At 34.5% G+C, this 27,428-nt stretch overlaps 1 protein-coding gene across 1 annotated transcript in view; it reads left to right on the top strand.

Moving 5' to 3' along the window:
- The window catches only part of bcap31 (B cell receptor associated protein 31), a 53,591-nt gene that overhangs the window by 6,304 nt on the left and 19,859 nt on the right, over positions 1-27,428 (top strand). The window contains exons 4-5 of the mRNA XM_056464038.1: positions 998-1,142; positions 14,089-14,224. Coding sequence (XP_056320013.1) covers positions 998-1,142; positions 14,089-14,224 — 281 coding nt within the window. The remainder of the gene's footprint in view (positions 1-997; positions 1,143-14,088; positions 14,225-27,428) is intronic.

Here is a 27,428-nt window from a genome sequence, read left to right as displayed (position 1 = left end):
TACAATGTAGATTGTGTCAAAGCAGCTTCACATAGAAGATTATAGTAAATTGAAACAGTGTCAGTTCAGTTTTCAGTGTTTAAGTTCAATTCAGTTTAGCTCAGTTCAGTGTGGTTTAATAATCACTACTGAGAGTCCAAACACTGAAAAGCAAATCCATCAATGCGCAGCTCTATAGATCTCGAACCATGCAAGCCAGTGGCGACAGCGGAGAGGGAAAAACTTCACCAATCGGCGAAAGTGAAGAATTAAAAAACCTCGAGAGAAGCCATGCTCAGTTGGGCACGACCATTTTTTTCTATGGCCAAACGTCTTGTGCAGAGCTGCAGTCTAGGCGCTGGAGAAACACATGTTTTTACTGTAAAAAATATCTGTTTCCGTATTTATTGTTATTCACAAGAGTTTTCTGTTTATTTATGGTTGTGAATTGCATTATGGGATGTTGATCTCTGTTCTGTTGACTTTTAATGTTGAAAATTCAACTCTACAGTATAACAAAGTGACTTTTATTGACATTTTGTAGTTTAAAATAATATAAGAAGTAACATATCGGGAAATAAGTCTGTAAAATAACAGAAAATGTACTGGCAGTTTATTACAAGGTTTTTGTTGGTAATATACAACTCCAACCCAGACAATATATCACTAATTATCACTATTAAAATGTTAATAAAAGTCACTTTTTAAAAATGTTTTCGAAGTTGTTGGAAAAAAGATCAAGGTTCAGTAATGCAATTCAAAAGCTTAAACGAATGGGGGGAAATAACACATGAAACATAAAGCATAAAATAAGGAAAACTGCTAATTTGCGGTTATTTTTATAGTGTGTGTGTATATATATTATAGTGTATAATGATATTCACATTAATGAAAAAACTATTATACAATACATATAATATTTGTGACATCCATAAAACATGTCATTTATGTTGTTTTGCTCTGTTTGAACTGGATTTCTGAATGAAAATACAACTAAAGTGTGTTAATGCCTCTACAGATGCATTTAGGGAAGTGAGAAAATACAGCGTGGCAGAGAAAGTGGATCTGAGCAACAATCCTGTGGCCATCGAACACATCCACATGAAGCTGTTCAGAGCCCAGAGGAACGAATACATCGCTGGCTTTGCTCTGCTTCTGTGTTTGTGAGTTGTGATTCCAATCTCTCAGTCATTTTCTGCAGCACTCACTCCCGCAGGACACTTTTATTTCTGTATTTTAACATCCTCAACATGCATGTCTTTGGCACTGGTGAACGTGATCGGTTACAAGGTTTGATTTCTCTTTAGCTGTTGGCTCCCAGCAAATTTTCTGGAACAAGCTTGTAAACAGAATAGAGCTCAGCCACGACTCTGAGAACAGGGTCATGGGGTTTTGCACGTTCCGTTCCAAAGGAGTGCGTTTATAAGAAGATGAGCAAGTTGATTTTAATCGTGTCATATTGCAGCGCATCCTAAAATTACCAGCCAACTGGCTACTAACGTATTTAGGTCATAGACGGAGCATCCCATTTTGGTATATGGGTCAAATTAATCTGTAAATATAAGAAAACGTTTTATTGTTTTTTTTTTAAGTATTGAAATGGCTAGTAGACTTTTGTCCCAAACATGCAGGTTGTTGGATGTTCATTCAGTGTAACAGAATCAAATATTCTTTCTGGAATTATGAAATAATTCTCATCATTGTGCATTCTGTGAGATCGTTGAGGTATGCTGAAGACCAATCGAGTGGTTTATTGTCCATGTATTTATCCAGAAGCAAAGACTGAGCTAGGAACTGAAAAAAAGTCCATTCAAAAAGCATTTCCGTTGTCTGAATAATGTACTGTGATACTTAAATTGTTCTAAATATGCATAACACTTTTTATGGTATATAAACTATTGTTACTGAATAAAGTTTAGTGGGGGTTCTTCAGGCCCGGAGCCAGTCTGTTGAAAGGGGTGGTTATTTTTTCTCCAAAAGCGGACATTTTTGTAGTTATTTGCCTTATTTTCTATTTAGTATGAGATTTAAAGTTCGTAAGAATCAAAACTAACCATATGATTTTGTTAGCTCAGTTTTGTGGTGAAACTGTGCATGCCATTAAGAAAAAAAAAATGTTTACCCTTCTAATCTTTAATTGAAATCTGAAAATGCGCTTAACCAAGCTGGTTCAACTGTCAGTTTTGACAACAAATAGAAATGGTGTGCAGGAGGAGTCTGTTAGGTTGTAATGAGTCTTCTAAAACCCCTTTCCCAATCTTTCTGAATGAAATGCCTTCTTTACTACTCCAATCAGCTCACGGTAGAAAATACAAGTCGCGCACACTGTTTTCTCATTCAATATTCTGTTTCTCTAGGAACTGCGTCACAATAGGAAAAAAATAACGATCGCAGCTTGCGGTTCACGGGGACTTTTAATACTGAATTTATGAGACATTTTAAGCACTATTTTTAGCTGAATTAGCTTGTTGGATGGTCATCATAACCACACTTTTTGATGTACCTAAAATATTTCCTAAATATTTAGATTAAAGAAATATGACAACTATTTTTTTTTAAATACAAACTTATTACATCATAAATCATTAGAAATGTTTTTAATTAAAAAACTGTAGTAATTTATTACACAAATAACAAACTGGCCAGCACATTCAACCTTCTCAGTCAGAATTTGGCCATTTGAATAATACAAAATTAAGACAACAACAACAACAACAACAACAACAATAATAATAATAATAATAATAACAATAACAATAACAATAACAATAATAATAATAATAATAATAATAATAATAATAATAATAACAACAACAACAGTAATTTAGAGCTTCACAACTTTTCTAGCTTGTCTTTATTGCTCATGTCTTTTTTCAAGAATAAGATCCAAGATTTAGAATAAAAGTTACTTGTCTACTGTTTTCTCTATTTAAAAACAAAACCGTAGCGAAAAATGACTTAACTTATGTCAGATGTTTTCTTGCACAGCTTAATGTTGGACTCTTGAAAAATAATTGTTTGCATTGGCTAAAACCGATTAGCTGATTACACCAGGATTCCTCTTGGTCTTAAAGCCTTTTTCGATTGGGGTATTTTTCTTTTTATGATGGCATGACCACCTACATTTCTCCTACTGACATAACTAGAGATCTGTAGGGGACATGTTGTCATAGAGCATACCAAAGCAAGGCTAATATCCATAAATAGCTGTGCTGTTACAAAACACAGATTATGGTTGAATAGTTGTCATTGACATGTTTTTTATTCACTTTCTTTCCTACTACATTAAATTGGTTTGTTCATTCAGTAGTATTTGTGTGGGCATGCTGAATGAATGTTTTCTGAATGGACCCTTTTCACTAGGGTTATAACGGATCATGGTTGATCCGTGATTCATACAGATTACAACTCAAGGTTCATAACATGCGTGACCCGTGGATTAATGCATTTTTTTACTTGTAGATTAATCCTAAATTCCACGTTTATGAAAGCATTTATTCTTTCCTGTGAAATATAATGATGACAGAAGAAGTCGTGGCAGGTTATTCGGGATGTGGTGGGTTTCTTAGGTTATTAAAGGTGTTTTCTGTCACTAGTTTAGTTTAGTTAGAGCATTCAGTGTAAGCTGCATGATTTATCATTAAAAGATTGGGATCTCAACAACCATGCTACATAAATTATATATGATGGTGATTTGCATATATTTATTAATCCATCAAATCGCTGCATTCAAATCTGTTTTTAAAAAACACAAAAATCAAAAAGTCTTATGAGTTTATGACGTTACACACAGTCAAATAACAGAGAAGAACTGGGAGAACAGTTTATAACTTGCATATAACCACTGATGTTTATGGTAAGGATTAAAATCACCGTCATATGAACACTCGATAATGAAAGTTGTAAGCAACAATTACATTATTTAACCATTTAAAGTCAGCCATCAAAAATATGCCACTGAATAATTCTTCAAAAATGATCATCTAGTCAATAACAGAATCATTTATTAAAAATGAGACAAAATAAATATGGGTTGTACAAATTCTAATGTTAGATTTATACATTTAGCGTTATCAGCAGCATTAGTAGTAACATTGAATTTTTTTACAGTATTGATATTTAATTTATACTTATTTTTATTCGGCTGATTATTTCTTAATTTTATATTTAATAAAATGACAGGTTCTAGGTTCTGTTTGTTAAAGCCAAAAGTGTCTTGCAGTACTGTTTTTGTAATTAATAGAAACAAATGACATTTGTCTTCTCCACTTTTCGATTGATCCAAAAAATGGTCCGATCCATGACTAAAACCATAATGTGATCCGAACTGTGAGATTTGTGATCCGTTTTACCACTACCTTTAACAAGACTGCCATGACATGTTTAACGTATATTTTTATAAAGAAAAAACACATATATACATTTATATGTATTTACGTATGTGTTATATCATCTTTGCATCAAATTACATAGAATTACAGCTTATGTGAGGCGTTTCTAATGCAGCATCTATGAGCAGTACAGTAAATTTGACCTTGTTCTTCTGGCTGCCATCTCACACAATTTTCGTCTTTTTTCTGAAAGTCTTTATAACACCATCATAGAGTTTTTCTTTTATTATTTGAGCAAAAAGGATTGTAAAAATGTTTGTGGTACTCTTCCATTCACAGGGCTCTAAGTTTACTAACCATGATGATTTCTGGGGCTGAGAAACCTGGAAATGTGAAAATGGTATACGTTTTTTTTGGTTGTAAAGCCAAAACTCTAAAATTGAACCAAAATATTTTTTTTAATCTGTAACACCTCACCTTAAAGGTCAATGTATACATTAGTAAGTGTGCAGTTTGTACTCAATTTTAGGCCTGGGTGATATGACCTTTTTAAAAAAATCCCAAATTTTTCCACAAAAAAACAATTCTACTCGGGGGTCTTAAAGTCTTAAATTTACTGAAATATTGTTATGAAGGTCTTAAATTATTTTCTTTAATTATTATTCTTAATTTTTCTCTGTCCAAGTAAAGCTTCCCAATTGGGCCGACATCCATCCAATCACCAACAATCCATCTCAAGAAAACCTTTTCTTTTTTTAATATTTAAGTTTTTTTTATTGCAAAGAGATACAAATTACAATAGCTGTAGCCATTTCTCTAAATTAAATTCCCTAATCAAGGAAAGAAAACTAAAAACAGTTACACGATTCCTCATGATAATAACAAAAACATTTCACTTTACATGATGCATTATACTCAGTCAATTTGGACCAAAAGCCAACAAATGTATATTTTTGATTAGTTATGTCATTGTCTCTATATTAAATACACTTCCAGCAATGTTAAACCTGTCATTTGGGGGGGAAAAAAGAAAGAAATATGTTTGGAAAAAGTGTGTACAACTAGAGTTTTCTTGTTTTGACACATTAAAATATGTAGCTAAGATGCCCCGACAGTGCAGGGGAAAAAAAGTGGAGCGACCTGTCACTTGGCTCACAAAATGAGACACAAACCGTGAGGAGACCCATGATTTTATGGTTTACGAAGTTAAAATGCAAAGAAATAAACAGCAAATAATTTAATGCTCTACTACATTTGTCATTCGTAATTTCATATACACATAACCACAATTTGTTCTATCATCTATTATAAAGATAATCGTGTTGATATAAACACTATAAATGAGGAGGACTTCTCTCCTCCTCAATCCCCGGGTCTGAATGCAGACACCGTAGATGGCAATGCAGTCTCTTGCCCTGTCTATTCCAACCATTTACCCTGCCGGTAATCTGGAGGATTTTATACATGTGCGAACACAGCAGAGCGGATAACGGCGATGTCTCAATGGTAACCTGATAATAACGAACTCCACTGATAAAAGACAAAGTCTGCAATTCTCATACAGCTCTCCCGATAAAAATGCTTGCTGCAAACCAACAGCTTTGCTGTATCGGCCCGGACAGCATCGCTGGGAAAACATGCAACAAACCCTGTGGATCATGGAAACAAACACGTACGACCCGTGTCTCACCCAGTCATTGGGTCGCCTAACTTAGCAGGTATGCTTTGCTTTCGTTAAGCACGTGCGCTCATGAATAATTAAGAAACAGGGTCTTCTAATAGGATAAGAAAACTCCGCTATGAATAATAATAATGAGAAACTCTCAAACAAAGTACTTCAGGGTTTCTTGAACTTTTAATAATAGGAACTTTTTCAAGATTATTTATTTTATTATTGTAATTTTTTTAATGAACATGCATTCAGAGTAGGCTTGTGCCGGTATTCGGTAATGCGATAAATCACGGTAATGAATATGCACGATATTGTTATCGCGGGCACTTCAAAATACCGTGAAAAATAATAGATCCGAATTTATATTCTTAGAACGTGCCTTAGCTTATTTTCCATCAACCACTTGGCGGAAAAAGGAACGCTGCCGACAATTTATCCCCCTTTAAAAAAAAAGTCAGAGGTTTGGAAATATTTTGGGTTCCAAAAAAATGCAGAGGGATTGCTGATCGAAGACGGTTTCCCTTTGCACATTCACTTTGATATAATTGCTCAAGCTTACTTTTATATTGTGTATTGTTTTATTTATATTTATTTGTATTTAAATGTTTGAAGTACCTTTAGTTAATTAAAAAGTTATTAAAGTTACTAAGTTGACGAAACTGAAGTTTTTTGTGTTTTTTTACTTGTTTCTCTAGTAAAATTACAATATCGTGATAATACCGTATACCGTGATAAAAGCTCAATCAATTAATCGCAGCATGAAAATGTGATACCGGCACATGCCTAATTCAGAGGTTTATTCAGCTTTATTTAGTATTCTATCAGTTCATTTAAATTACTCACATTAGGCCTGTTGGTTGCATTTTATTGCTTTTATTAGCGCCGAGTTGCTGCATCTGGTAGATTATAGTGCACTGAGCCAGTGTTGGTATTTACAGTAATAAAGGTTTTTTTTTGGGCTGGGTCATGTAATTTATCTGAAAACGTCTGATTTCAACATTAGAACAGTAATACATGGTGTGACGCACAGTTTTACATGCACGTGTCTCACAGTGAATGCGTGAGACGAGAGCCCTGAATTATGCTGTTTTTTGACGGCTGTGTTTGTGCGTCTTTGTTTTTCATTGCATGGAGTGCAACATTTCTCTGAGTTCTTCCCGCCTTGCTGCATGTTGTTTGTGTTGGCTTCACAAAGTGCTTTTCAATGCTTTTTTTTCCTGTTGTTTTTGCATTCAGTGGATGTTGTTGTTTTTCCAGACAGCCCGGATTAGTGTTGACACCTAATGTTGGCACTAAGTAATTAGTTTATTCACAATTGAAAGTGAAAATGCTGAGCCATTAATATTTTGTTTCCATAAAATAATCGCCAATTAGGTCACTAATTTCAGCAGTTAATCTTGCTTGTTGGAGACAGTGGCTGTATTTATAATCCCGAAGTGTGAATGCATTGTATACGTGTGGAGTGAACAGAGAGCAGAAATTGTAACCATATTACAGTAGACATGGAAAGAATCTTATATTACGCCAGTTGGGGGTCCCCTACCACTGTTTCCATTCACAAACCCATCCATGGGTGCTTAAAATCCTGCAACCTGATTGGTCGGTTTGTTGTTGTGCTTCGTACGCAACGTTTGAGAGTCTCCCGACTCTGCATAGTTTTTCCTTACAGGGGTTTCACCATATTTTCTTTGAATGGCATGTTATTTATATCCTGCCGGATGACTACTACATCCATTAGCGATACTACTTCCCTTGACTGCTGGGCTTGAGTGTCGTTTTTGTAATCACATGGACAGCTGCAGGACATGTGATCAAGCAACTGGTGATGGGTATTATATTTAGCCTGTGTTCATGGCATTCTTGCTGGCCAAAAGGCCATGACTCCTGTTACAAAAAGGACCTCTTCCACCTTGGCAGTAAACGTCAAGATGCCACAAAGGTGACTGAAGCAGCGCGTGACAGTTTGACATGTGCTATTGGCGTTTAAGATGCAGTCACCACATGTCTGCAATATACATAGGAATTTTTTGTACTGTGTTTAATGCAGGAAGACAATGGCAAACACTGGTGAAGTAATTGGTTTGTCAGAGAATCTATTTTGAATTAACTCTGTTTGTTTTATTCCTCTGGCACTTCTCAAGATTGATTATTTATATTCGAATCAAGAAAAATGTTGCAGGAATAAATATAGATTGATTCAAGATTTAATATCTGCCATTTTAATCTTGTTTTAATGATGTTCATAAATGTATCTGATATTATGTATTTTGCATTATTTAACATTATAAGTACTAACAAAAACAAATCTGCATTTAAATATGATCAAGCGTTCATAACTCACTTTTTATTGCACAGTTAATTTTGTTTAAATCTCATACAGCAGGCCTTAAAATGAACCTTTTTTCTTGGTAGCTCTGTTGCTCCTAACTTTAAACATTTAGGAGTGTTACGAACCTTTTTATTTAATCAATACAAAAGAATTTATCCTTAAAGGGAACGCAACATAAAGAGTACACACGATGAAGAAGTCTAAATTAATCAATTTATTACAACCAAAACAATCAAATTAATCATGTGTAACAACTAAGAAAGAATGAATAAAGAATCAACAAATATACAACAAATATACAAAACTAACCAAAGACTACACAACCCAACAATTAACAATTCAGATCAAAGTAAGATTTAAGGGAAACAAAACAGTAAATTAAAGAAAATAAAGGCTTGATGGCTGGCTGTGAAGTCTCCTCTTTCTCTCTCTCTCTCCGCTTAATGTTGGTCCATTTTTATAGGCAATTCTCAATGAGCGCAACTCGCCGCAGGTGCGCAAAAGCAGACTCTAGGAAACAAACAGTGAGTGACGTCATGACACACACGCAAGCACAAACAGACAGGCAACAGCCGTAACAAGGAGTACCAGCCAAAATTTTGTTGCACCCACCAATTATGAGCACCTTTAATTTAGTTTTTTTTATTAACAGATTTATTTACAAAAATCAACACTAATCAAAACTTACAAACAAAAAATATGCATGCGCTCACTGGCCCTCCGCGCACTGCTTGGCATGAATAAATCGATAATAACAGTGCTGTTCTCACTGGTCTGATATTGCGCCGATGCTATTGAGATATAACTTATTATTTGCTTACATCATCTTAATAGCAATAACGGTCTTTTCATGAGCTGCAATATTAGTTTAATATTAGTGAATGCAAGCCCTTTTGTGATGGTGTACACGTTGTTGCGTTTTACAAATAGCTGCCACTTACACGGCTGACAGCATCCTGACAATTAAATGAAGGATTAAACAGAACCTCTCATGCTTAAATTGTGTAGATCCAGTGGCAGACACTGTTACCTGCAAACTCCGTCCCACTAGCTAACTAACAGTGAATGGCTTTAGTCATTTTCATAGCTGACTTTAACCCACACGGCAACAACTTTATGCACTCAAATGAATGCTTCCAAATATATTTTGAGGCCGCAAATAAAATTTCAGGTGCATATGCGACCAAAACGATTCAATTTTGAGCCCTGTACAGACTATCAAGAGGGGTCATATTTCACCTGAAAAAAATATTAGTGATTACTCCAATTTTCAGAACCCGTTTGTAGCGTTATTTTCATGCACTCTAAAACTTTTGTCCTTATTTGACCCATGTTGGATTATGACAACCCAACATTTTGTGGGTGTGTTGTATTTTATCACTATTTTACCCAACTCCTGTCTCTCTTTATGTCCATTACAAACATTTTTGTGAACAGTATAGACCTTTTTCTTCGTTGCTGCATCGAGGGCGCCATTGTGACCAACGCCTTCCGCTAAGCTGCTTAAAACTTCCGATAAGAATTGTCATCAGCCAGAGCAGCGTTTCTTAACTGGGTGCTTTCAGTTGCTTATATGAGCGGATAATATAAGATTCTGACGGTATGATAACCTTGGATAAAAATATCACGGTTTCAAGGTATCACAGTATTATGATTACTACTATATAAAGAATATATTCTTTTTAAATGTCTGGGTAAAAAACAAAAACCTTTTCCCCTTTTGAACAGAATACATTTTATTTTGAGAAACATTTAAAATATTTTGGAAGAATAAACATGTCAGGCTAAATGAATTTTATGAAATTCTGCTGTCTTCATTTGTTTCAAAAACAGATTTTTTTTTTAACAATTTAAAACAGCATCTTTAGATATCTTTTCTGCTAAAGATACTGCTGTCCTAAAAAAAAAAACGATTGTCGATGTCCTTAATAGAAAATCGTACACATACCTTTGGAACGGTATTGCAGAAAATGTTGATGGTTTTTTAAAACCTTTACTTTTCCCAACCACGGTAAACCTTAAAAATGGGTATCGTCCCATGCCTAGTGTGTTTTTGTAATGTAAAACTTTAATTTAGAAAAAAAGACGTGTTACTTTTGTCAGGTGCGGTTAAAGTGTGAGAGAAAAACGATCTCCTAATTCAGTGTTTGCCGTCAGATCAGATGCTGAAATACAGCGCCAGTGTTCCCAACCTATACTGTGCTCCACGGATCTTCAATGCACACACACACACACACAAACAATACCTCACTGCATTATAAAGAGTAAACCATATTACTGGCATGAAACTAGCAGATATGTAAGCCATGCAATTTACAAAACTGACCAATAAAGATACGCTACTGATACTCTGCTGGCTGATTTGCATGTTGATTCCAATCGGGAGCCGTTTATGTTTCATTGAGTTAGTTTGTATTGTGTTGTATTTACCACGGTATCTGTTTTTCTGTCATTTCAAAACACCAATCAATGTGTTAGTGGGACAGTACAGTAGGCTAAGTGTGTGTGTTTTTTTTTCTATGTGTGTGTAACATTTTGGTGAATTGCATTTATTTGGGTTGGTTTTATATTGGAAAGACAGAGAAAATGTTGACTTTAGCGATGACAAGGCTTCATTTTAACGGCACAAGATGCCATCTGACAACGTGAAAAAAAATACCATGCAGCAGTTGTTCTCCATCCCATTAGATTGCATTTTTTTAAATAACCAGTTCATGAGGTGGTGCTGATCGACAGCAGTATTAGATCAAAGACGTTAAAAGCAAATAAAATAGATTAAAACTGTCGTTTCCAAGCTGTGCAAATGTGACTGTTTATACGCATCAACTGACGACTGGAAGTTCTTGGCATTCTCCTTGCGCATACACGCAAAGCATAATGGGTAATCTTGCCAATCTATGTTTATTGAAATCTATTTAGGCTGATTTATGCCTTTAATTGTAAACATGCATATAGTTTATCAGCCTTTGGATATTGAACAAATCAATATGTTTTAGTAACCTCAGATGCCCTTGCCACCTCATGCAAAACGTTTGACCAGCATGCGGGCTTCTCTTGCATGTATGCAAGTTGTGGCTCTCCATAGTTAAACCCATCTGCATCTTGCTCACGACAGCTTTTACAAAACCTTGAACCCTTGTGCACATGGAGAAGCAAAGGTGATGCATGCCGTCTTTAGCCTCTGTTTGAAAACACACGGTTCAGATGTCAGTCTGCATTGCTCAGCTTATCTGGGTTTATGAAATTGTAGTTCTTGTAAACTGATTATGTTAATTAAGGAGAAAAGTCAGAAGATAGACTGGCTATAGGCTGGTGAAAACCATGTGATATTTGCGTATGGTCAAGTGGTTGTTACTCATTTGTTTATGCTCATTTTTGTCATGCTGTCTGCTGGTGGTGATTAATACACACATCTATGCTTCCTAGAATTGTCACGCATGCTTCTGGAGTGATGCTGTGTAACACAGTCTCTGATTTCGGGCTGGATCATTTGGAGAGATATTATTGCTGCAGTCTATTTAGACCGGCTAGTATCCTCAGCTCGGTCCCCTTTATTGATTTGCATGCAGAAATGAGTTGTATATTATTTAAATGAAGATAGGTCCTTGCCAAAATTACTCATTACACATTTTCACTGTAGTCTGTGCTATTTGCAGTGGATTTCTGTTTTTGCATGTGTTGCGAGTATTTTTTTTATGCATAACAATCTGAAAACACAATCAAGAAAAAGAAACAATTGAAATAAAGGGTTTTATCATATCCCGAGTCTAACAGCATTCAAGTACAGTAACTGATTGATAAAAATAAAAAAAATTAACCGTTGTTAAAGTTACAAATGGTTCAATTTCTCATGCCTGAATGCTTTTAAAATCATTACATAATCCCAGGTATCAAAAACACATACAGATGATAAATTATAATACAAACTCTATAATACAATCATTGCATATCCTGTGAAACAACGTGAAAAAATATTTTTGGAAATTGTTGCAAATTTATTAAAAATAAAAAAGCTGAAAAAAACACATGTAAATAAGTATTCTCAGCCTTTGCTCAATATTTTGTTGATGCACCTTTGACAGCGATTACAGCCTCAAGTCTTTTTGAATATGATGCCACAAGCTTGGCACACCTTTCTTTGGGGAATTTTAGCCCATTCCTCCTCGCAGTACCTCTCAATCTCTATCAGGTTGGATGGGAAGCGTCGGTGTACATCCGTTTTTAGACCTCTCCAGAGATGTTCAATAGGATTTAGGTCTGGGCTCTGGCTGGGCCACACAAGTACATTCACCGAGTTGTTGTGAAGCCACTCCATTGATATTTTGGTGGTGTGCTTTGGGTCATTGTACTGCTGGAAGATGAACCGTCGCCCCAGTCTGAGGTCAAGAGCACTCTGAAGCAGGTTTTCATTCAGGATGTCTCTGTACATTGCTGCATTCATCTTTCCCTCTATCCTGACTAGTCTTCCAGTTCCTGCTGCTAAAAACCATCCCCACAGCATGATGCTGCCACCACCATGCGTCACTGTAGGGATAGTATTAGCCTGGTGGTGAGCGGTGCCTGGTTTTCTCTAAACGTAACTCCTGACTTCCACCAAAGAGTTCAATTTTAGTCTCATCAGATCAGAGGATTTTGTTTCTTATGGTCTGAGAGTCCTTCGGATGCCTTTTGGCAAATTCCAGGCGGGCACTGGCTTCCGTTTTGCCACTCTACCATACAGGCCTGATTGGTGGATTGCTGCACAGGTGGTTGTCCTTCTGTAAGGTTTTCCTCTCTCCACAGAAGAACGCTGGAGCTCAGACTGAGTGACCATCGGGTTATTGATCAGCTCCCTGACTAAGGCCCTTCTGCCCCTGATTACTCAGCTTAGATGGCCGGCCAGCTGTAGGAAGGCTCCTGCTGGTTCCAAACATCTTCCACTAACTGTTCATTGGAACTTTCAGAGCAGCAGAAATGTTTCTGTAACCTTCCTCATCCTTGTGTCCTGAGACAATCTTGTGTCAGAGGTCTACAGACAATTCCTTTGTCTTCATGCTTGGTTTGTGCTTTGACATGCACTGTCAACCCTGGTACCCTATATAGACAAGTGTATGCCTTTTCAAATAATGTAAAGTCAACTGAATTTACCACAGATGAACTCCAATTAAGCTGCTGAAACATCTCAAGAATGATCAGTGAAAACGGAATGTACCTGAGCTTAAGTTAGAGCTTCACGGTAATTTTCATTTTTTTTTATTTGTATTAAATTTGCAACAATTTAAAAAAATCTTTTTTCCTCATTGTCATTATGGGGTATTGTGTGTAGAATTTTGAAGAAATAAATGAATTTAATCCATTTTGGAATAACATAAAAAATGTGGAAAAGAGAAGTGCTATGAATATGCACCGGATGCACTGTATCCATGCTGAAACGGTATATTGTGGAGCTCTATATACCTTATTTATCCCTATGTATTTTATCGAAATTGTAGAAAAGAAACTATGCTCATTAGACCACAGAATTTGAGCAATCATTCATGATGTCTGGAGCACAGTGTGGAACGAGATGCACAATTAAGTTCAGTGTTTACAGCAGATTTAGGCTTTCAATCAAATCATAATCCTAATATAGACTTCTACATTTTGCTAACACCACTTATTTTGCCAAAATAAGCATCAGTACAATGCAAGATTGCAGCGTAGGCTCTGCTGCGGTGAGCTGTAATGATCAGATGCACACTGACTGTTTAGTAAATGCACTTGTGTCTGATGAGTTCATGTTATTTTTCATCCTCCAGGCTGTTGAGACGTCTGGCCACACTGCTGTCTCAGCAGGCTACACTGATGGCCTCTAATGAAGCCTTCAAAAAGCAGGCAGAGGGAGCAAATGATGCCGCCAAGAAGTACATGGAGGAAAATGAGAAACTGCAGGAGGTGAGAGAGTTGTGCATGACAGTGCCGGTCCGGTAGTAAAGCTTTTTTTATAGGATTCCAGGGGCTTCTGAGAAATGGTAACCTGGTACCTGGTTAATGACCAATAGTGTAATTATAGGAAGCGTTGACAGGACAATTGCAGTGGTGACTTTGATGAAAGGCATACTGAAGGTGCTCTAAATGTCTTTATGCTTTAACCTTTTGATCTTTTGCTTAGAATGTTAACCAAACAAAAACAAAACAAAAAAAAGACCAAACTCGCTTGTTTTTGGATGAAAGTGGAGGTGTTTTTTTTTTAACCCGTTCAAATATTAGACCCAAACTGAATCCATGCACACAGAAATCTGCAGATTGTATTATTATTTTTTTTCTCAAATAGCATTACACTGCACATCACAGATATGATGCACTTGTTGGAAAAAATGAAATTAGAACCCAGTTCAGGAGACTCGTTTTAATCAGAATTTCTTTATTTAGATGTGTTGGTTGTTCTGCAGTCAAACAGCGTCTTCAAGAGGTCTTATAGACTGCAAGTCCAAAACTAGTCTGAAAGTCTGAAACAAGTCTGATTTAAGAGAGAGCTGTCCTGTCTATAATATGTTTTTTGGAGGGGCAGTGTATAGAAAACTGACATGACGATTTTAAGTTGAACCAAAATCTTGTTTTAGGGTCTTGAATAGATCCTAAGGTTTCACTTACCCTGACCAGCTTGAAAGTATCACCCAAAAACAAAGGCACAAGACAGTCGTTGGGACCCTGTCTTAGCATTTGCATCACTTTGGCTCAGCCAGTGCTCAGGAAGAAAAAGGTTAACGCCCTGGCTACTAGACTTTTGAATGAAATGAAATGAATGAAATACCAAAGAATATGACTTTTCAGTTTATATACATGTATAATGTGGTGAAAGCAACAACTTTATGTGTTGTTGAAGACAAATTTTATCCTAAAAGGAATTCCGAACAGAGTGATGTTAAAGGTTTTTTTCAAATATATCAAATATTTTAGACCAGTCTGTCAATCCTGGACCAAAACATGTGTGTGATTTGCTGGGCATTGCTGACACCTATTACAAGTATTACTTCTATCTGGGTGTCTATTGTTATTTCTGTCCATGCATTTAGGATAGGACTCTGTTGTGACGGCCATTGGTAATACTCTTTTTAACAGTCACCAACAGAATCTCATTTTAACCCAATACACACTTCTCCATTTTAAAAACTTTTTGCGGCTAATCACAGCTGTGTTTGGTCTTATCCATTGTGGTGAATAACTTTCGACTCTTTTGTTTTTAAAGTCATATTTATACCCTTGTGAAGCTGGTTGAACAATGATCTGTTCATACCAGGTGTACTATGCAATGGAAAATACCTAAAAGATATTTTGCTCAGGTGAGTTAATCAGAGCCAATTATTGTTGCATACACATTTAACCAAAATGTCTGTGTTTTTTGATGAACTGTGCAATGTTTACAATTGTTTTATCAAAGGTTAAACAGTAATAAATTTTCCCACATATTTATGAAGGGTGCTAATATTAGTGAAGGGCCCTGAAGTAAACATCTGCCCGAAAATGACTGATCTGTCATTTATTTATCTGACTAACACAAGTTGGTAAGCTGATCTAGTTCTCCAGACTAGAGTGTGAGAATGAATAAGCCATGACAGAATGATCATTTGTGGATGAATTGTTCCTTCAATGACTGGTGACTTGTTTGTGTGTGTGGTCTCATGTCACAGTCTCTTGTGCATCAGTTTGGTTTGTTAGGTATTCTCCATCTTTCAGTCCTCGGAACTGTTGCTCATCAATATCAGGGTATTGTAAACTTTTACCTCTAGAGGGCAGAGTATAACATGACCAGAAACGGGTTTGCAGACTATATTTGGCAGCATCCAAAATGAGCACTCTCCTAATGGCAAAATGCTAGTCAGAGAGTTAATTTAGATAAAATGATGAGTTTTCTGATTATTATTATAATTAAAATTATTATAATAATAATAATAATTATTATTATTATTATTAATATAATTATTATTATGATTTTTTATTATTTATTTTTTATCACTATTATTATTATTATAACTCAGATTATTATTATTATTATTATTATTATTATTATTATTATTATTATTATCCCTATTATCCCTATTATTATTATTATTAATAATATTCTTTTTATCATTATTATTATTATTATTATTATTATTATTATTATTATTATTATCATCACTATTACTATACTATTATTGCTAGAAGTAGAGGTAGTTGTATTTTTAGTAGTAGTATTTTTCATGTTGGTAAGAAATATAAATAGCCATTAGATGACAATAATAATCATCTGTTTTTATTTAATCTAAAATAGAAATGAAATAAAATTGTGAAATAAAATATATGTAGTAAGTTGTGATTATATTAATATAAAATTATTATGATTAAAAGAAAAATTATTTAAAAAGCAATATAATTATGAAACAAAGTATTATTACAATTCTAAAATAACACGTATATGTTTTATATTGTACAATATTTATTTTTTGTTGTGCAGAACTGAATTTTCTTAATCATTACACTTCAGTGTCTCATGATAATTCAGAAAACTGTCTACTGTGATGATTTGTCAATCAAGCATTGTTTTCTGATAATTATCAATTTTCAAAATTACTTAAAAGGCTTTATTGTCAGTTTTTTATGCATTTGTGATGGGGAAAAAGTATTCATTTATTTAAAAAAATACTGACCCAAACTTAATGATTGTATATCATTAAGTATTATGTATACTAGTTTATGTATTTATGGTAATTGTATTGTTTCTAGCAATGGCAAATAATTATAATATGTAAATGTTTCTGGAAGTGGGTAGGAATTGAGACTAGCTGACTAAACACTCCTTATTAATAAAAAAAATCTATTAAATTTTTTTGTAACTTTTGTTTAACAAAGGCTACATTACAAATTACACATCTCTAGTAGAAAAAGGTGAAGTATTGCAAATTAGAAAATGTAAAAGTAGAAAGCAAAACGTTTGTTCTAAAAATAAACTGTTCTACACTACCTGACAAAAGTCTTGTCGTCGATCCTTGTAAGCGCAAAAAATAATAACTTGACTTCTAGTTGATCATTTTGAAAAGTGGCAGAAACTAGATTTAGCAAGAGAATCATCTGTTGAACTGCACCCCAATCATCTCAAATACTACCGAAGACCTATTGGAACCTGCATGGACCCAAGAAGAAGAAATCAGTCAAGTTAGGTGAAGGAAAAATCATGGTTTGGGGACACATTCAGTATGGGGTCGTGTGAGAGATCTACAGAGAGGATGACAACATCAACAGCCTGAGGTATCAAGACATTTGTGCTGCCCATTACATTAAAAACCACAGGGGAGGGCAAATTCTTCAGCAGGATAGTGCTCACTCTCATACTTTAGCCTCCACATCAAAGTTCCTGAAAGCAAAGAAGGTCAATGTGCTCCAGAATTGCCCAGCCCAGTTAACAGACATGAACATTGAGCATGTCTGGGGTGAGATGGAGGAAGCATTAAAGATGAATCCAAAGAATCTTGATGAACTCTGGAAGTCCTGCAAGAACGCTTTCTTAATACTGTACATAATTTCTGTACATAAAAGTGACAAGACTTTTGTCTAAACAAAGTCGGACCTTACTGTCCTAGTTAAATAATTAAAAATCAAGACATGATTATATTGTATTTTGGTAAAATAAGCGTAATCTAGAGGCCTTTGCCTTTCATATAAGCCACTTCTGATACCAAATGATCAAGTCAAGTTATTATTTGTTGTTCATAAAACTGGAATAGGCGACAAGACTTTTGTCAGGTAGTGTAGCTATACTTTTAACATTAAACTTTATAATTAACAAAGAGGACATCTTAAAATATGGCTAGTAACCAAAAAGGTTGGGTTCAGAGGTTTTGATTTAGTTGAGGTTTGGCTTAGTAACTGACAGGTTGAAGATTATTGATTTATCTTTCGATTTGGCCTTAAGGGAAGTAAACCTATTTGCATCTGATGGACTTCCAGGGAAATTCAAGGGAATTGCCAACCGCATCTGTTAGATAATCTGATAGTGTAAACGGGAACTATAGTCCCATAGATCAGTTCCACATTGGCAGGACTTTTTAAATGCAGTGAAAGAAAAAAGTTCTGAGTGTTCTGTTTGATTTATAATAATGTTAAATAACGTTCAGACTGCAGATAATAGCACACTATCAGAAAAAAGCTGATGACACTCGTCTGCTTGTCACAGACTTGACATCATACAGTTCAGTCATGGCTATATTTCAATGATTGGTTATTGCACTGAATTATATTCAGTCTGTGGTCCCCAAGTAGAGTTTTTTTTACAACATGCCATCAAATGATTCTTGTTAGAAATAAAACAAAAGCACTAGTTTGTATTTTAGTAGTGCATTTGTCATAATTGTTTATTTATTTAATTTAAACGTAGCATTAAATACTACTTATTTCAGTTTTATTGTTAGTAATTTTAATACATCAGCTTTCAGATAGTAGCCAGTCCAGCATCAGCAGTTTGTTTGCTGCTTTTTAAGTACATTTCTCATCTAATATTCCATCTTAATATTTGGTCAATGAGTTGTAATTGGTCTTCTGTCTCATATTGACATTCTGAATTGCCATCGATCTCTTCTTCCTTGCATATAATTATCCGCGCTGACAAACCTCACCATTAATATACCCATATTGATCCTTCAAACCAAAAGAGAAAAGTCTGAGAGCACTGATTATCATGAAAACTATGCACTGCACTGCTATTTCAAATACACATAGACATCACCTTTATGGATATAGGACATTATATACCGTATAACTGCAGGTTAACTGTGTTTATTGTCCATCCTCTACTCCTTGACTTTTCTAATTTGGACTGTAATGTAGCAATAATGTGACCTTTTGTAAAGCTACTTTTAAAGGATAATTATTGTGAAAAGCACTATATGAGTAAGCTTGAGTTGTTTCTTTTTCTTTGTTTCTTTTAAATGTACAGTTGAAGTCAGAATTATTAGCTCCCCTGTATATTTTTTCCTTAATTTCTGTTTAACTGAAAGATTTTTTTCAACACATTTCTAAGCATAATAGTTTTAATAACTAATTTGTAATAACAGATTTTTTTAAAAGTCTTTGCCATGATGACACTACATACTTTTACATATCTATATTTTACTAGAAATGACATTTTAATGCTTAACTAGGTTAATTAGCCAAGTCAGAGTAACTAAAAAAGTTCCTGAAAGCAAAGAAGGTCAAGGCGCTTTAGGATTGGCCTGCCCAGTCACCAGAATGAACATTATTGAGCATGTCTGGGGTAAGATGGAGGAGGCATTGAAGATCCAAAGAATCTTGATGAACTCTGGGAGTCCTGCAAGAACGCTTTCTTTGCCATTCCAAATGACTTTATTAATAAGTGATTTGAGTCATTGCAGAGATGTATTGATGCAGTCCTCCAAGCTCATGGGAGTCATACACAATATTAATTCTTCTTCCACTGCACCATGACTTTATATTCTATACTAGGGATGCTCCAATCAGAATTTTTGCAGCCTATACGGAGTATTGATTCCTTGTCATAGTAATCGGACAATACCAAATACCGATTCTAATGCTTCAAGTTTTATAATGCATAAGGCACATTTTCCCTCTAAGTATGATACTTATCAAGTGGAGATCTCATCTTATCTAAAGTTAATAAATTAAGGATGTTGCATTTAATACTTTAAACACGTCTCTTATGGCCAGACAGAGTCTGCTGATATTTGTAGCTATTTCTGCGAATCTGCGAATTTATGAGGAATGATTTTGGTAGTATCATTACTAAAACTCAATGTATGAAATAAAAAAATAATACCTTTAATAACCTTTATTTAATGTTTGTAATGCAAATCCAACTAGATCCACTTATTTGGTAAACAAAGCAAGTCTCTCATATAATATATCTGCTAAAAGACAGAGAATATTACTTCATATACTGTATTGTAAATAAATCATATGAACATTTTCATATTTGTTAATAATATCACTGAAATAAATTAAAAAACTGAATAAATTTAAGCTACACACATTTACACAAACAAATAAATGGACTCAATGATGGGCTAAAAATCTGTGGATTTCTGCGCGTGCAGATTCCGTGTGGGCGTACTTACAACCATTAAGGTGTGAACATGTCATGGCCAGAAGTAGCTTTACAGAAAATAAAATAACACGGATATAAAATTTGGTAAAAATTACAATCGCTCCGCTCGTGTCACAACAGCTCAAAACACAGTAAATACAATGGTTGCACTTGCAACAAATAGAGCATCACTTACACAAGTCGTACCAACAGGCCCCACCCCATCAGTATATATTTAAGCTGTTGTGATGCGAGTAAATCAATCGTTCACGCCTCCACACATCATTTACCTCCTCACGTGTTGTGGCTGCTGTAGGCTAGCACATTTGTGTCTTCCTCTGCTTGTAAACTCAAAAATAAACACCTGTAATTGGTTCATGAGATCAGCCAGGTTGGCAAGTACCTATCAAGTCATTAATTGTGATTATCGGCCGATACCGATCCTCGGTCGTTTAATCGGAGCATCCCTATTCTATACGGTATATTATTGAGACTTTTGTCTAAGTAAAGTCAGACCTTAAGGTCCTAGTTAAATAATTAAAAATTAAGGCATGATCATATTTTATTCTGGTAAAATAAGCATAATCTAGAGGCCTTTGCCTTTCATATAAGCCACTTCTGATACCAAATGATCAACTAGAAGTCAAGTTATTATTTGTTGTTCCTAAAACTTGGATAGGCGACAACTTTTGTCAGGTAGTGTAGAAATACTTCTAACATTAAGTTATTGACAGTACATAATATTTTACAAGACATTTTTCAAGATATTAGTATTAAAATGACTTTTTAAGGCTTAACTAGGTTAATTAGGCAGGTTAGGGTAATTAGGAAAGTCACTGTATAACAATAGTTTGGTCTGTAGACAATCAGAAAAAAATATTGCTTAAGCAGGATAATAACATTGACCTTAAAATGGTTTTAAAAATTAAAAACTGCTTTTATTATAGCCGAAATAAAACAAATAAGGCTTTCTCCAGATGAAATTATATAGTAAATGCTGTAAAAATTTCTTTGCTCTATTAATCCTCATTTGGGAAATATAAAAAAATCACAGGAGGGCCAATAATTGTTAGTTCAACTGTATATCTAGTTAATTGTTAAATCCTGGACACAGCATGCTCTGTGTTGTAGTCTGTTAGTATGTTGATGCCCGAGTGTGGAGAATGCAGGGATAGATCAGCAGCGCGTGGCTCAATTACAGTGCTGACGTGCAGTAAGTCACCGCATTGATCTTTGCATGCAGTCTCACACCATGGCACACGTGGGTTATCACACACATACACACTCGCATGCCACCATAATTCACGTCTGTCAAATGGTGTAGCGCCACCATAAACAAGAGCACAAGCCGTACTGAATGACAGATGGTGGAATATTTCAATTTAGTAAATGAAGTTTGACTCTAACAGAATGAGGCCTGTAAATCTCAGCGCTGTGCTGCAGTGTTTCTCTGGAACGTTGTGTCCTTCTGGAGGGCGAGATGACCTGACTGGCCTTTATGATAGTTTTTTTTTCTGCAGTTATTATTGATATGTTGATATTAACAGAGTTGTGCTCTGAGGTAAAGAGGTGAGAATGGTGCGTGACCTGCTAAAGGTGCTTTATTGTTTCCTTATCTCCTACCCCTTTCCCACCAGCATTTACTGGATTCTAGCTCTGTCAACTTTTAACCCTTGTATGCTATTGAAATTGACTACCCTTTCGTTATGTTGGTAGCTGTTTTTTTCCCCATTGACTTCCATTATAATGACATTTGACACCATAAAATCATGCATTTTTGATTGTTGGTGTTTTTCTCTGTTGGGAAGAGGTCAAACTTTAAAATTTTACTGTTGATCATCAGTTGGTACAATTACCTCTTTAGAAAGGCATGTGCAAAAAGGTTTCCGACATTTATATGGAGTAAACCAGTAAATTATAGTGCGTAAACAGTAAATGTGAGTGCGTAAATGCACACTTGCTATAATTACTGTGTTCTGAGAGCTGAGGTGCTCATTTTTTATTTTCTCAAACACATCATGGTAAGCGCACATAGGTCTCACACTCACACACACTATACTCCAGATAACCATGTAATTTTAAGCCAGAAGCTAATCTTATTTAACTAATCTTAGCTAATCAACTGATGACTAACAGTAAAAGTTACAAATTTAATCTCTTCCCAACAGTGAAAAACCTCTCCCCATAAAAATTTATGTTTTTTCAAGAAATAATACATATAAGTCTTTCCACGTGCAGGGTTGAGGGAAGTTCTAGTAACCAGGTTTTAAGTAGGGCTTTGACTTTTTATTCCACACACAAATAATAATAATTATTATTATTATTATTTATATTATTATTTATTTTTATTTATTTATTTTTTATTATTATTATTATTATTGTTGTTGTTGTTGTTGTTGTTGTTGTTATTTAATCGTTACATTTTAAATGGGATTAAGGCCAATTTTTCCTCTGGGCTTTTCGGCATTTTTAACATTATTATAGTTTTTAACTTTTAACTTTAACTAAAACTTTAACTTGTTTTTACCATTTTATTCCAACCTCCAGTTTAGTTTTCTTTATACTTGGGTTAAATACAAGGTTCAAATATAGACATCTATATAATCAAATCTACAAAGGTGACTTCACATGGAAAGTGTTTGTTTAAATGTTTGAAATAACTTTTGTGAAAATAAATTGTCCAATTATACGACCTGCACTTTTACATTGAAAAAGTGTGCTAAATAAAATCTAAAATATTTATTATTAAATATATATTAAATGAGAAAAACTACTGATGTAAAGTAAAGTGGGAATAAATTAATTAGTGGAATCAATGGTATAATCAATTTAATTTCAACAACAGTCAATAATTTTATGGTGTCATGGCTTTTCAATCAAAAAATGTCTTTATAATGGAAGTCAATGGGGCAAAAACAGACACCAACATAATGAAAGGGTAGTAAATTTGCCCAGAGTGTTTTGTTGTTTTTTTTTTTTTACTTTTTCAAAGCATTTAAAAATATATATATATATGCATCAAAATAAGATTTGTAACCAAAAATCATTTCATTTGCTGAAATGCAGAGACAGTTGTAGCCAAATTGAGACTCAGGCCCTGTTTACACGAATTTATTTTAGTTTTAAAACAACATTTTAGAATGAAGACAATTCGCATCCACACTGGCATTTCTGAACAACTCTCCGTCCACACTATACTGCTGAAAACGCCCATCACGTGACCACACACACACTCTGGCATGCACCGCAGCAATGAGAGCTGTGCACATCAGACTGTTCATTAAGGATCTACCGCTGGATCTAATCTCACTATTTTTGTTAAACGTGATATTTAATTCATCTATCCTCTATCTAATGACATATTCCCTGACTTTGGTCTTTCAAATCTATCACATGTTCTCAGGTAACGTGTTTTGGCTGAGCTCAAAGATAAGTTAATATATTAATTTATGTAACCACATACACTGATTCTGCACTTTTGACTGATTGCTCGCATTCATTTCCACATTGTATAAACTTATTGTACGTTATACGTTTATAATGGCCATTATTGATTATTAAAACTGATATTCAGTAAAAGAGAGGGCATGTTTCATATTGTTCAATGAAATTGAAAGGAGGCAGTTATGTTATAGGCTCCGTTTTGTTATAAATATGCATACAGTGAAGATGACAGTCATATAAATATGACGCCTCAACATTTTTGGTGTCTGTTAAGTTAATATCAGAATGAAAATAGGCAGTTCCTTATATCAGGTTTTCATTTTATTGTTAAGAAAGTGAAACCGCGTAGCCAGTGTGATGTGAATGAGGTTATAAAGTACACTGTTCCCTTTGAAGATTTACGCAACGTGTCCTTGAGAGTTTGTTTTCCATATCAAACAAACTTATTGTGAAGTCTGAACTTTCAAGGAGAGGATGCAAGACTGAACTGTGTGTAGGCTACTTAATATTGAGGAAAAAGCCCCAATCAGATAGGACAATGTCTGCAGCCCCGCCTTCGTTTTCAGATGTCTCCTTTTCCCCCATCCACAATGAGATAGAGCATCAGCGTTTTAAAATGAAAACGGCCTCTTCAGCGTTTTCAAAAAGCTCTGTTTTCGGCGCTCAAACTCTGGCGTACTGTGGAGGGAAAGCGTAACCGTAGCAAAACTTATGCGTTTTTAAACTAAAACGTATTATGTAAACGGGGCCTCAAAGTCACCCCCGATTGGATGAAAACATCCCCAACTGCAAGAGAGTGCTCGCTGCAGAGCCACTTGGGTGGAGCTCACTTCTAATGAGGGGGGGCTGTTTTAATGCGTACGTCCACCCCAACCAATGACGCCACTTGTAGAAGAAGAGCACCATGTGGCTCTGCAGTTAGTACCACTTGCAAACAGCACACAAGGTTTAATGTTGGAAATTCAGCTCTGCTGTTTAACAGTGACTTTTTCGAGATTTCTAGTAGTTTATGATATAAATAAATATTATAAATAGAAATAAGTCCACACAATAACAAAAATTCTGGGAGCATTTTTTATTTTGGAAGCATACTGTTATTATTCAAAAAGGTAATGATTCACACTCATTAAGTAATTGCTTCGTACTGTTTTTCTTTTTACATTCTTCAGGTGATTTAAAGACACAAACGTTTCGGCACAATGCCTTCCTCAGTATGTGACACAGTCCTCTCACTCCACTCTTTTTATCCCACAGTCAATCACAATGCATCATTAATTAGACGGCCACTCTCATTTTCATTTCATTATTCCATGATTAATCGCACAAGAACTATCTATCTTCACACTTCAAACATCATTCCATAGAGAAACTGTATATCAATTATTATCATTTGCCAAGGTTTACATCAATACAATGAAAATCCAACAGCTAACATTGAAAAATATTACATTTGAGAGTCTCTCGATGATTAAAAACAATCTTACCTATCTAATCCATTTACCCTCACCTTTAAAACCATCATTTCACAGGAAAAATTGTATATTTACATCAATACAATGAAATTCCGACAGTCCAAAACATACAATACATTAAATGTATTTTTTTATCAATCATCTAGACGGCAACTCGATGTTTCGAACTCGAACATCTCTTTTTCATTTCAGTATATCATCAACCACACAGAAAAATACCTTTGCCTTCAAAGCATACTGCATGCATACTGTTACACATTTTTTGACCCACCCACACAATACAGTATATCACTTTAAACTAGTAAATGTCAGTATGTCAGTTTTTAAGAAATGTTTTAACATCAAAGTTCTCAGAGGAGAGGTCAAAGTCTCATAATTCAATTTGAAATCATTAATAAACGATAAAAAAATGTAAGTCACAAAATACTGTTAATAAAGATAAATTTTAATGTTGCTATTAATTTGTGAATCTACATCAACAACCAAACTCAGTGAATCCAACATGATTGTGCAACTTGATGGAATTTGTATAGACTGAGATTACAAGCAAGAATAACGTTTTTAGCTGTCATTAAAATAAATAAATAAATGAAAAAGGCGGTCAATAGTTTGTCAAAGTTTTTTGGTCCCCTTGGTCAAAAGTTTCTGTATCTGTTCAGGATCACTCTGTTTTCCATTACTGGTCCCCAGGCAAATGTTGGAGCGGTCTCACACTTAATCAAGTGTGAATAAGGTCATGAATTTTGCAAGATTCTGCTTCATAAAGTGTGGTTATATTGCTGCTATTAGTCATGTCAAATAGTTTTTTAATAATGCATAATGCTATTAGCTGGCTCCTTCGGTAATAAGGGACTGATGGGGTTTTGTGTGGGTTTGGTGGTTGAAATGTTCTATACTTTGAAGATGTTATTTTTAGCTCACTTATAGCATTAATCAAAATGAATTTATTTATTTTTTGTTGTTGTAATTTTTGTTCTCGTAAATTGTTTAATAAACTGGTGGTCTTTGCCAAGTGCTTTCAACAAAATTAATAGATTAATTTATTCATATGCTAATAAGAAAATGTATTTTATTAAATTTTTTATTATGCGCATGGTTTTCTTAGAAATCATTCTTTTACTTTCTTTTGCTATCGTGACCAAAAAATGTACATCTCCCCTTTACAGGAAGCAATGCATAGATTCTTAATTTTAAATAAACGGCAGGGTAGGGTTGCACGATTCTGGCTAAAATTAGATTTTTTTTTGCTTAAAATCAAAATTACAATTTTTCTCATGATTCTGTTGATGTACGGCACATGTCATGTCAAAAAACATGCAAATCATACTTCCTGCACGGCTCCCAAACGATCGCTCTGTGCAACAAACTGAATGTTATTTACAACTTTATTACCTGTTGTTCACAGTCTATACAGGTTCTGTTTACTAAAGTATACATCATTCGCGGGCTAACGATTCGCTAACAATTTGCGAAAGAAACATCTTTCTCTGTTTGTTTACTACTCAGAGGCGGTCTGTCCTATATAAGGCCTATATAATAATAATAATAATAATGTAGGTCTATAGTTTGCCGCCAATCTTCTTTGACCAAAGATAGCCATTTGCGAGCAGCACCTGGTTTGCATGATTGTTTCCAAGCTACTGTAGGCCTAAATAATAATAATAATAATAATAATAATAATTATTATTATTATTATTATTATTATTATTATTATTATTATTATTATTATTAAGACTAATGTGCAATAACTATAATGTTTTTATATTTTATATAAAGTATAAATATAAAAAATAAATACATTTAAAGATATGGTACATTATATGTAAACAAATCTAAACTATTATATAGGCTACAAGCTGAATAAAGGCACCTTGTCAGAGCTTTACATTGTGTACGTCAAAGGCGCAATGAATGAAAGCCTGATAACTGATCAAATGACAGAATATGTAAACTTAGTTTATTTATATATATATATATATATATATATATATATATATATATATATATATATAATTAAATAATAATAATTAAAAGCCTGGAAATGGTCTGCAGAGGGCTCTTGTTTTGAGGGCTACCTTGATTATCATGAGCTTAGATTTGGTTGACCAATCAGAGGAAAATGGGCTTTTCAGCATCACCCACATGT

Source organism: Danio aesculapii, chromosome 8 (assembly GCF_903798145.1).
Source record: "Danio aesculapii chromosome 8, fDanAes4.1, whole genome shotgun sequence".
In the NCBI taxonomy this organism is placed as follows: Eukaryota; Metazoa; Chordata; class Actinopteri; order Cypriniformes; family Danionidae; genus Danio; species Danio aesculapii.
Note: the sequence above shows the minus strand (reverse complement) of the source record. Positions and strands in the feature narration are given on the sequence as shown.